This window comes from Dipteris shenzhenensis, chromosome 25 (genome assembly GCF_047967505.1).
Source record: "Dipteris shenzhenensis isolate YYH24624 ecotype China chromosome 25, Dip_SZ_1.0, whole genome shotgun sequence".
Taxonomy (NCBI): domain Eukaryota; kingdom Viridiplantae; phylum Streptophyta; class Polypodiopsida; order Gleicheniales; family Dipteridaceae; genus Dipteris; species Dipteris shenzhenensis.
In genome coordinates this window covers 26,501,920-26,514,338 of record NC_141620.1, presented here as the reverse complement: position 1 = coordinate 26,514,338, position 12,419 = coordinate 26,501,920, and the positions used below count along the sequence as shown (strand labels likewise).

General features: G+C 40.6%; 1 protein-coding gene across 1 annotated transcript; it reads right to left on the bottom strand.

The window, feature by feature from the left end:
* Positions 1-3,889: 3,889 nt before the first annotated feature.
* LOC147885674 (BTB/POZ and MATH domain-containing protein 2-like) lies at positions 3,890-4,333 on the bottom strand. The gene has a single exon (XM_087396190.1). It carries the CDS (start codon positions 4,331-4,333, stop codon positions 3,890-3,892), a length of 444 nt encoding a protein of 147 aa, XP_087252316.1.
* Between the last annotated feature and the right edge of the window lie 8,086 nt (positions 4,334-12,419).

Genomic DNA, 12,419 nt, shown 5'->3' with positions numbered 1-12,419 from the left:
TAAGAGAGAGAGTGAGAGAGAGCGATAGAGAAAAAAGAGAGAGAGCAAGAGAGAGGGGGAGGAGAGAGAGAGAGAGAGAGAGAGAGAGAGAGAGAGAGAGAGAGAGAGAGAGGAGAAGGGAGGGGGAGAGGAGAGCAGGAGCGAGAGAGAGAGAGAGAGAGAGAGAGAGAAGAGAGAGAGAGAGGGGAGGAGAGAGAGAGAGAGGGGAGAGAGAGAGCAAGAGGGGGGAGAGTGAGACAGAGCGAAAGAGAGAGAGAGAGAGAGAGAGAGAGAGAGAGAGAGAGAGAGGGTGGGGAAGAGGAGAGAGAGAGAGAGAGAGAGAGAGAGAGAGAGGAAGAGAGGAGAGAGAGAGAGAGAGGAGAACGAGAGAGAGAGAGAGAGAGGGGGAGAGAGAGAGAGGAGAGAGAGAGAGAGAGAGAGAGAGAGAGAGAGAGAGGAGGGGGGGCGGGGGGGGGGGGGGGGAGTGGAGGCTATATGGATCTAAGCTCCAAAATTGAACTTCCCCCAGGAGTATCCCAACTCCTTCCTCATGCATGGGCCAATGAGCCTCGCATGCACTCAAAGAGAGAGAAAGAGAGAGGAGAGAGAGAGAGAGAGAGAGAGAGAGAGAGAGAGAGAGAGAGAGAAGGGGATCAGCCGGAAGGGGAAGAGAGAGATAGAGAGAAGGGGGGGAGGTGGAGAGAGAGAGAGAGGGAGAATATGAGAGAGAGAGAGAGAGAGAGAGAGGGAGAGAGAGAGAGAGAGAGAGAGGGAGAGAGAGAGAGAGAGAGAAGAGAGAGAGAGAGAGAGAAGGGGATCAGTCGGAAGGGGGAAGAGAGACAACAGAGAGAAGGGGGGGGAGTGGAGAGAGAGAGAGAGAGAGAGAGAGAGAGAGAGCGCGAGAGCGAGAGAGGAGAGAGGAGAGACTGATAGACATGTCCAACAAACACCAAAGACAACACATCGCGAAGGGTAGAAAGCTGCAAGAAACGGTCCAATAGAAGAGCCTAAAATGCTAAAGATCCAATGTGAAAATTTCTTGAAAATAATGGAGATTTTGTTAAGAAAACCTAAATTTGAATTCCTAAGATCCCAACCATGACAAAGGGGATAGACATGTCTAACAAACACCAAAGACAACACATCGCAAAGGGTAGAAAGCTGCAAGAAACGGTCCAATAGAAGAGCCATAAATGCTAGAGATCCAATGTGAAAATTCTTTGAAGAACCGGAAATTTGTTAAGAAAACCTAAATTTGATTTCTGAGATCGGACCCAGCAGAGTGGGTGTCAAACCCATCATAGACAGGTCATGCTAGTAATTTCCTATCCGATTGGCATTTGGCATGACAATCAATAAGTCACAGGGCCAAACATTGATTGTCAATAAGACAATCAATTTGGTATTCAGTCATGGCCAACTATACGTGGCATTTTCACATATCCGAGCATCCAACGTTGTTAACGTTTTCATTTCGCAGAGTGCATTTGATGGCAGGGGCGAGGAGGTGGATAATACTTCTACCACAAATGGCAACAGCAAGAGCCTAGGAGTATGAAATTGCTCTTTCAAGCCCTCCTCAAACTTTATTGGGTGGTAAATCTTCATTTCGGTAATCTTTGTATAGCTTTTTTAAAGTTCTTTCAATATTCCAACTATCATAGGTCTTTGGGAATGTTGGCTATTTATACAAATATGAAGTGAGATGTAATATTTCATGACTGTGTCCTTGATAATGTTTGGATTTCATTTTTCATTTGAGTTATGGGTTTGCAATACACTACAGGCTATTTTCTCTTCAAAGCCTATTGACACATGCATTCTTTTTTTTGCAATGCGATAGGATGTCTAGGCAGTTCACGTTTGTCACCGAAACAAGAGTGCAGGTGCAAGGTACATAGTTGCGTGACAACCACATTTTATGTTGACATGTTTAATAGTATAGTCACTCACTTTTAGAAAATTGCAGATCCTGCGTGCTGGGGATCTCTGGAGAGCACGCAACTGTTGTTGGATTTGCTTGAGCTGGAGAGCTACCTTGGGGTAAGAACCGTGTACATTGTTTGTTGCTTTATTTTTGGATTATATGTGGGTGGGAAAACATGCTATTGTTTGTCTTTTAGGACTGTTCCTGATTCAAGGTTTGTAATGAATCTCGACGTCCACAATCCTTTGGATGGACGAGTCCATTTGGGATATTACGCTGTCCTGGCTTGCCGGCTTCATAGAGATGATGGACGACAGACCATCACTGTTCACTAGCTCGGATACTATGAATGTGTGCAGACACGAATTTTCTATCGAGGGCAAAATGGGGACTACACGTACACCTTTGTGAGCATTATTGATAGCCCTTTGTGTCTGAGTAAGTACTCTAAAGAATGAGTTGGGTTTTACCAACATACATGTATAAAAGTTTTATGGCTCAATAATTATAGTTCCTAAATTATCTTTCTATGTGATGATGGTCCAGATACGATTGTTGGTACTCCGTTGTCTGTTTGTAGCCACGGTGGATGCGACGGATGTGGTGGACATGGAGTGAATGGCCGTCGCAAGCTTTTCCTTGCAGTACATGGCCGTAGACTTTTCCCTTAGGGATGTTTGTGTGTCTATTGTAGATTTTGTATATTCAGTTATGACTTTATTTGTGGCTGTGTATTTGGATATATCAATCAGTTCTTTGATGTAGTTATTGCATGTTCAGACATGTGACTGCACTTTTGGATGTGATATTTTAAAGTACTCTATCATAGATAATTTTTTTTGGACGTGGCGGATGTGGAGTACATGGCTGGCGCAGGCTTTTCCCTATAGTACATGGCTGTAGACTTTCCCCTTGAGAGATGTTTGTGTGTCTATTGTGGATATTGTATGTCCACTTATGACTTTGTTTGCGGATGTGTATTTGGACATACCAATGAGTTCTGTGGCTTCACATTCGGATGTAATATTTTGAAGTTCTATGTCATAGAGATTTTTTTTGGTTAGAGTATGTTGCTTGCATTTAAATGTTTCTTTTGTTATATTGTTGGTTTCAGACATTTTAGCATCTTGAGACCCAACGGAGCGGGTCGCTAGCCCGTCGTAGACGGGTCAGGTTACTCCTTTTTCTTCCCTTCTTCCCTCAAGGCAGCTCGCAGCTTGAGTTAATAGTAGAAGGTAGCCAAACTTGAGTGATTGTGACAAGCATGGGAGAGTGCAAAGCGGACAACGTCAATCTTGATGTATCCTTCTAGCAAATGGACCGTCCTCGCCATTGCTTCCTCGCAATCTAAGCAATTGCGAAGTAGGTCGTGGTTGTGTTTGATGCTAAAAAGGTTGCTTAAGAGGTATTGTACCTCTCTTTAAGGCTGTCCGGGCAAGGCATTGATAGCATGGAACAGCGAGCACAAATCAGAGCAACATATGGACTCCGGAGAGAGCAGGCATGGAGATGAATCATTTGATTTTCAATGATTGCATAGATAACAGAGGGAGGTAGGTATGGAAATTCTTTGAGAAAGGGAAAAGGTGTGAATACCCCCTCGAAAGCATGAATCAACCCATCTTACCTGCGTATCGTCAAACACCTCTTTTGCAAGTGGCTCATTCTGCAAAGTTCTACTGAGATGATTGTATGCACCAGCGATCCAGTCATCACTGATTCAAGATTTCTAGCAAACAAACAGCTTTTAGATGTGACAGTTGATGCTGGTTTGCAAAGCTACATTGTCGACAATTACTTGTTCACATATACTTGATTCACAGAGCAGCTTCATCCCCCGCAATCGATATCGATCTGTTGCAACTAGCAGATGAATAACGTCAATGAAAGCGGCAATCCTGACAACCTGTGCTCGTCTGGATAAGAATCCATGTACATAGAATCAAGCATTGCCTTGAAAACAAGTGCGTCCATGTCTTCAATTCAAATGATCTTCGACTCGCTCTTCGCCACAGGAGAAAAAAACATTGCTTTGAATGCAGAAGACCGTGTAGCAAGGAGTAGCTTGTGCGCCACACAGTCTACTGCGATTTCAATATCGTAATTTACACTCGTGTTTAAGAGTTCTCCAAAATCAAGCGCTAGAATAGGCTCACCGCTCCCACATGTGCATAGAAAAAAGCTTTGGCCCAGGGGGCGGTCATTCTTCAATAAATCTGATCCCATGTGATCACGTAGCGTGAAAGGACCAAAAGTCTCACGGACTCTTATGTAAGGGCCATACTTTTGCACCTTGTGCCGACCTTTGCCGCTCTGATCGATTAGCGTCAATTCACAAGTTAGGTCGATCCAAACAAGTAGATAATCAGGAGAAGCTGGTATGCCCTTTGAATAGACACGGAGTGCCCACTTGAAGCCTCCGACCATAAAAGCATCGCTAGAAATACAACTTTTAGTTGGAGTCAAAGAATATGTCTTGGATAGTAGTCCTTGGGCGACATTGCATCTTTTGCATCTCCTTTAGCGGAAGAAGTCTCTTTTTGCGCTTGGTGCATAGTGAGAACTTGGGCTGAACTCGATTTACCACAAGCTAGCCTCCCTCTCTATATCATGGACCTTTTTGATTAGGCCTTTTTCGCCACGTCAAATGATTCTCACAAATAACCATCCTCACATTTGCATGTGGATCACTTTTCAATGCTCCCCCGGTATATGGATTGCATTCATGCATCATTCTTTGAAGAAATTCTCAAATTACAAGATCTAAACCAAGAACTACATCCATACGGTTTTGCAGTTCATGATATATATCATACCCAAACCACGAGATCCCCTATCTGGCCCCATTAGGTAACAAACTCCCAGCGCGATGGTACATAGTACCATGAATTCAAAATTTATGTATACACCTATTTCCAGAAAACATTTGGTTAATTTGCGCTCCCAATGAGGCAAATGCCATTGCACTGTTGTAACCTCTTATATTCTTCTTAAATGATTTGATTCTAGCATCATTTCCATGTAGTAGAGCTTTCAAGGCCTCAGGTGGTTCTTCCAATTGAAACAATGATGCACAACCAACTTTACCGCAGCAATGCTTTCCCACAACCTGATGCATACATGTTCTTGTCTCTTGCTCCCATAATTGAGCACGACAAAAACTTTAATCCAAGTGACTGGAGAGTAAGAACACTAAAGACCAATGGATACAAAGATGGGTGCCCTATATCATCTCTCAATGGAAATCGATATAGAATAGAGAGTTTCCCTCCCACACCTAAAATCACACCCCTACTACCGGCATTACGTTCTCGTGCTCTCAAACATCTTGAGGCCCTAGTTGTAGCCAATTGTGTCCTTGCATCTAATACTAGAGTGCTTGCTGCATTTCTTTCCCCACCAACATATTGTGGCACATTCAATGCACCTCCAAGATAGGAAACATAGGCTGTTGCTCCAAAATTGATAACTTTAGCACACCTAGAAAATCCTCATTTGTCAAAGTGTTTCTACTACCTTGTTTTCTGAACATTTTTCTTTGTCTGGTAGCACAACGACATGCATTGCATGTCAGATGTAATAATTATCTCTTGTTAAGACTATTAAACATTTCACATTACACTCTATGTCATTGTGTCCGTGTATTTCATTCTGATGTATACCATCTTCTGCATCTCTAAATTCCTCAATTGTCCTCGTGTTTTTAATATCTTGTTTTTTCAACATTGTTCTTTGTCTAGCAATAGCATGGCGTGCTATACGTGTCGAATCTAATAATGTTCTCTTATGAAAGCTTCCTGATTTGCGAAGCATTATCCAACAATCTTTCTTTTGTTTGTTTCATCATCTTTTGTTTATGAATACAACCAAATACATTTCTTTCACCATCTCTCTCTCTCTCTCTCTCTCTCTCTCTCTCTTCACATGTTTATATACTCTTGTATGCACACATGTATACTTGAACACATGGACACATGTGTCACGTGTGTCCGATTGTGCATGTGTTTGAGTACGCATAAATACACATATAAAGTGTATTTAACATGCATATGTATTGATTTTTAGGGGATATATGAGAGTCTATGGTGTACATGTGCATGTAGTCTTACCATACATTTGTGCGCATGTCCATGTTTGAGTATGTGCACATGTGTGTGCAATTGAGCATGTATTTGCATATGCATTAAAGGATGTCCATCCATGCATTTGCAAGCATATATTTTTATGTCTCACTAATCCATCACTCATATGCACATTTATGCCTACATATGTCCATTGCACAATTCAAATATTGAATTAATTTGACTGGCACTCCCATAAATATACTTTAGATGAGGTTGAGAAATGTCCAAAATATTAACCTTATAAATTAAAACTTAACACAATAATTTTGTGCCATAGATGCAAAAATCATACTAAGCAACTTTACGATAACTCTGGTATCCTGTACAAAAAACTATATAAAAGTCCCAAGGCCATTTCAATTTTCATGGGTTGCAATCTGTTCTAGCTTATGACTCATTCTAGCTATCAATCTATTCAAACCAACTTTGAATGTTGACACCTCGGTGGACAGTAGCTGAATATGCTCTTTTAGCTTGTCAACTTGCAGTCTACATCCTTTGTTACATACAACGGAACCTCCTGATGGGATATCTCAAGGTGTATGGCTCAGGCACACCTTGGTTTCTATGTGTGAGTGCTAGAGGCACAGTTAGGTGCCCATAAGCACAGTTAGGTGGTGGAAAGACACATAGGATGATTGAGAGAATCTAGGAGCAGATTAAGGAGATGATTGTGGAGCTCTGAAGTCATAAGTGATGTCAGTGAGCATGTATGAGGTGCCTACTTAAGGACCTCACTCTTCTTCATTCTATAATGCAAGTATTCTGAGTTTGTGTCCACTCTACTCTTTCTTTTCAGTTTACCAACATGGTATCAGAGCCATTTGATCCCCCTTGATCCATTTCTGCCACATCATCATCTTCTTCTCCATCTTCTTCTTCACCATCTCTTCCTCTTCTTCCCAAAGTTTGCTTAAGCCTGTTCTCCTCCGATTCTCAACCATTTTCCACGCCCTTCCTGCTGGAGATCCTTCTTGAAGGGGCGAACCCCTGGCTGAAAGGAATTGAAGAAAGATGCGCTTGTTTTGTCACCATTACATGCAGTTCGTCGACCTCTGTTCCTGCGTTTTCTCTCAACATACTTCATACTTCTCTAATTCCTTTCAAGGGGAGGTAGTCCATCCAAGAGCTATCTTGTGCTGAAATCTGAGCAGCAATGGCTGCATATTCAAAATAAAACAGAGAAAAACCAGTCGTATTTGAGGATGCTCCAGCCAGCAAAGTCGCGCGAAATCTCCTCAGACCTCTGCACCAGAAGTTCATCTTTATGTGAGCTTTCTTTTGCTTCAGAAAGCCCCTTTTCCTTTGCTCTGAAGAGTAAGCTACAAGCCCTCCAAGTTCAGTCTTTAAGTTTTGACAAGTTTTTGAAGATGATGCTACATAAGATGCTATTCTAGCATTTTTGGTTTTTTGAAACTTTCAATAACATCAGTACAAGTGTCGCTTCAGTTTTGCTTTGAATTGCTATACCTAGTTTTGATTGGAAAGTATTCATTTTAGCCACCTCTATGAAGCATGTAAGAAAAAGCATCATTGATTGAATATTGGTCACTAGCCTTTGCTACATCAAGTGCTTATATTTGGAAGCCTTTCAGTTGTTTTTTGCCTTGTAAGAGAGAAAGACACTGCCCAATATCTGGGTTAGACCCTCTCATGGCTACCATATTGAATATAGAAAAGTTCAATGGAAAGGGCTTCCACACATAGCAGATGAAGGTGAAATTTGCATTGATGAGGGAAAACCTTTGGGGACTTGTCAAACCGACCTCAACTGCTTCTTCTATAGCCTCCAATGCTGGAGAATCCTCAACTCCAACACACCCGACAAGGGATCCCGTAGAGAGGAGAAAGCATATGGTATCATTGCTCTTGCTTTAGGAGATGATTATATTCATCACATCTCTGACTTAGAGTCTCCTTCAGAAGCTTGGCAGAAGCTTGACATGATTTTTCGTGCTAGCTCTCACATCTCTAAATTATCACTTAAAATCTCTTTCTTTGAATTGAAGATGGTTAGTGGCACTGCTTTGGCAGCTCATGTCAACTACATGCGGAGTCTTATGACTCAACTAGCTTCTATCAACTCTCCTATTACTCTAGATGATGCTATGGCAGTGTTACTTAAGAGTATGCCTGAAGATTATGATCATATAGTTACCACTTTGAAAAATCTTCCTAATCCTAATCTTGAAGGTATTATCTCTACTCTCCAAGAAGAAGAAAGGCATATGGAGCTCAGGAAAGGCAATGACACTGTTTATACTATAAAAATCCAGAAGGGCAAGTTTACACCTTGCAATCACTGTGGAAAGACAAATCACCTTTCAAAGGACTGCTTCAAAATCAATCCATGCAAACACTGTGGCAAAAACAACCATAATGAGAAGTTTTGCAGAGCCAAAGCAAAGACAGAAAATGCAAATCTACTTTCAGTTGATGAGCCTCCACAAGATGAGGCATCCTTTGAAGATTATGCATTTTAAATCATCTCTATGTATGCTCCAGATCTCTCTTTTTATGTCAAGGTACTCAGCCTAGATAGTCCTCCAAAATGAATGAAATAAACTATTGTGTTTTGTGTGTTTTGTAAACGCCTCTGGTCACCTTATGATGTAGGCCATGTGTATGTTTTGCTCCATGGTACCTCCTATAGACATTGTGTGCATGTACATGCAGGGGAGATAACCATTGGAAGGTCTTTTTGTATCCCTTTTTGTATACCTTACACCCATGGGAACCCTTGCTAGCTTGAGATCCTAGCCATTGATAGATCCATGACCACCATGAGATGGCATGAGACACCTTGTGCTAGCTGTATCCTTGACATAGTCTGAGGCATTCCCTTGAGGGGGGGTTTGATGGGATATCTCAAGGTGTATGCCTCAGGCACACCTTGGTTTCTATGTGTGAGTGCTAGAGGCACAGTTAGGTGCCCATAAGCACAGCTAGGTGGTGGAAAGCCACATAGGATGATTGAGATAATCTAGGAGCAGATTAAGGAGATGATTGTGGAGCTCTGAAGTCATCAGTGATGTCAGTGAGCATGTATGAGGTGCCTACTTAAGGACCTCACTCTTCTTCATTTCATAATGCAAGTATTTTGAGTTTGTGCCCACTCTACTCTTTCTTTTCAGTTTACCAACACCTCCTCCACCCCCTCCGAAAAGATATTTCATAGGCTGTTTGTGTGCTTTGTGTTACTATTAATATGAGCAATTTGAGCAATGAGAGCTTCAAAGGAAGCATCTATGTCCCCGGTTATTGTTCTAGCACCTTCTAAATGTATTTCGCTCCATAATGAGCTCAAATATCTTGTGTTCATGGCATTCACATCTTTATTCGTCTTGCATATATCTTGAATGGACTTCAAAGAATGTGATAGGTGCTTATTTGCATGCTTGGTTGCATGGGTGGAAGCCTCTTTCCTTCCAAGTCATTTCATTGTAACAAAGGTGCGGTGTTCATGGATGGACAGAAAAGGTTGTGCAATAGCAATGCCATTTTGTCCTAAAGGGCTCTTAGGTGCTTGATTTCTTCCATGCGTGGATGTCTTTGCCCTTGCAACCCTTTTCATTTCATGAAGGCTTCGTCGCTCCCGAAAGGATGACACAACAGTGTCAAAATTTGCATCTTTGCCATTTGAAATAGTACTTGAAGGCATCTTTGCAAACTGCACCCAAAAACAAGGTACAAAAACCTTTTGAGTGTGTATTGACTCCATTACACAATTGCATAAGTCCTAAGGCTTTAGTAATTGGAACAACTCAAGTAGATTGATGAACCCTCTAAAGCTTCAATAGTACTATGTTTCATCTAGGGTTAGAGGCTCATCTCTGAAAGGTTTGGTCATAGCATACATCTCCATCTAGTGAATCCAAAGAATACATCTCCATCTACATCTTTGAAATATAAATGCATTGAATCATATATGCATCGAATCCTATTCTACTGATTCCTTTCTAATTTCATAATGAGAATGCATATAAGAGAGCTAGAAAGCCCCTCTCAATCTCCTCTGTTCATTACAAAAATGCATTGAATCACATATGCTTTCAAACCATATGCAAAAGTTTAATGAGCGAGAGAGAATGCATGAGATATCCATTTTGAAAATATGATAAAATGAATGAACTTCTTGTGAAAGCAATCCCAAGTATCACATGATGAAATGCCATCTCAAGTAGATGGATGAACCCTCTAAAGCTCCAATAGTACTATGTTTCATCTAGGGCTAGGGGCTCATCTCTAAAAGGTTTTTGGTCGTAGCATACATGTCCATCTAATGATTCCAATGCATACATCTCATTATCCATCTTTGAAATATAAATGTATTGAATCATATATGCATCAAACCATATTCTAATGATGCCTTTCCAATTTGTTTAATGAGAATGCATATAAGAAAGGTAGAAATCCCCTCTATTCGACCTCCCTGTTTATTGCAAAAATGCATTGAATCACATATGTTGTGAACCATATGCAAAAGTTTCACGAGAGGGAGAGAATGCATGAGATATAATTTTTGAAAGTACAATAAAAATGAATGAACTTCTTGAGAAAGCAATCCCAAGTATCGCATGATGCAATGCCATCTCAAGTAGATGGATGAACCCTCTAGAGTTAGAGGCGTGTCTCTCAAAGGTTTTGTCATAGCATACATGTCCATCTAATGATTCCAATGCATACATCTCCATCTCCATGTCCATCTCCATGTCCATATTTGAAATGTAAATATATTGAGTCATGTATGCATCGAGACATATTAGAATGATGCCTTTCTAATTTCTTGATGAGAATGAATATAAGAGAGATAGAAAGCCCCTCTACTCTACCTCCTTTGTTCACTACAAAAATGCATTGGATCACATACGATTTCAACCATATGCAAAAGTTTCATGAGAGGGAGAGAATGCATGAGATATCCATGCTGAAAGTAAGATAAAAATGAATGAACTTTTTGAGAAAGCAATCCAAGTGTCACATGATGCAATGCCATCTCAAGTAGATGGATGAACCCTTGAAAGCTTTGATAGTATTATGTTTCATCTAGGGTTAGAGGTGTCTCTGAAAGGTTTGGTCATAGCATACATCTCCATCTAATGATTCCAATGCATACATCTCCATCTCCATGGTGTAATGCAATCTTAAAGTTTCAAATAAGAATGGTGCAATAAAATCTAAACACTTCTAATTTCTTTATGCGAATGCATATAAGAGAGCTAGAAAGCCCCTCTACTCGACCTCCTCTAAACAATATGCAAAAACATAAAAGCATTTAGAAATGGCAAGGAACAAACACCACCTACCTGACCAAAGAAAAGAAGTGGATAGGGGTACTTGTGCTGTAGCGACGTGGTGAAATAACAATTGGATGTAGTGCCTGTAAAAGAATTAGTTTTTGGTGTTGGTATGATTATCAAAGCAAGGTATATATATCTTGCAAATTGAGATCTCAAATGGATGTATACAAATCATATGGAACATTTCTATCTATATGCAAAAAGTCATTGCAAATGTTTACATGCATTCATATATGCATCGAACCATATTCTAAAACCTTTCTAATTCCCTAATGATAATGCATATAAGAGAGCTACAAAGCCCCTCCACTCGACCTCCTATAAACAATATGCAAAAAAATAGAAGAATTTAGAAATTGCAAGGAACAAAAATCACATACTTGACCAAAGAAAAGAACTGGATAGGGGGCAAATGGTGGTGTAGAGGCATGGTGAAATAACACTGCTGGATGGAGTGCCTGCAAAAGAAATTAGTTTTTGGTGATGGCATGATTATCATGGCAAGGTATATATATCTTAAGAAGGACCACATTGTATTCAAACTTCTCATGAGTAATATTAATGTAACCATGATAGAATTTTCCCATGAGTGCATGCTTGCCTTGGACACTACCCAATAAGACACCACCTCTCTATCTACATTACTTCCATACTCCATGCTCCCCCTTCATAATTCCTATATATGGACCAATTCCTCACTGAGTGAAAAATTAGTCCTCTTTTTTTGTGGGCGATCTTAGAGGGATATCAAGCTTCTCTATCCTCTTGTTCACCCACTCTTGTGGCAAGCAAGCACCTTCCATTCTACCTCAAGAACCCTACATTTTGTCTCATGATTATAGCACCCCCACACCATTCAACTCTTGTGGCACGGAAGCCTTTTAGGCTCTCAAAATAGCTATCCATTTTTTACTATGGCCTTCTCTCAACACCTAATATGGACAAATTGTAATTTATATGTAACATTAGACCTTTTATTAGGTCAACCTCTCTATTTCACTATCTTTAGCTATTGATTCAAGTACTTGAGATGGTTCTATACTTCCTCTCTTCTTTTCATATACACTTGGATCAAACATAAATGTAGAC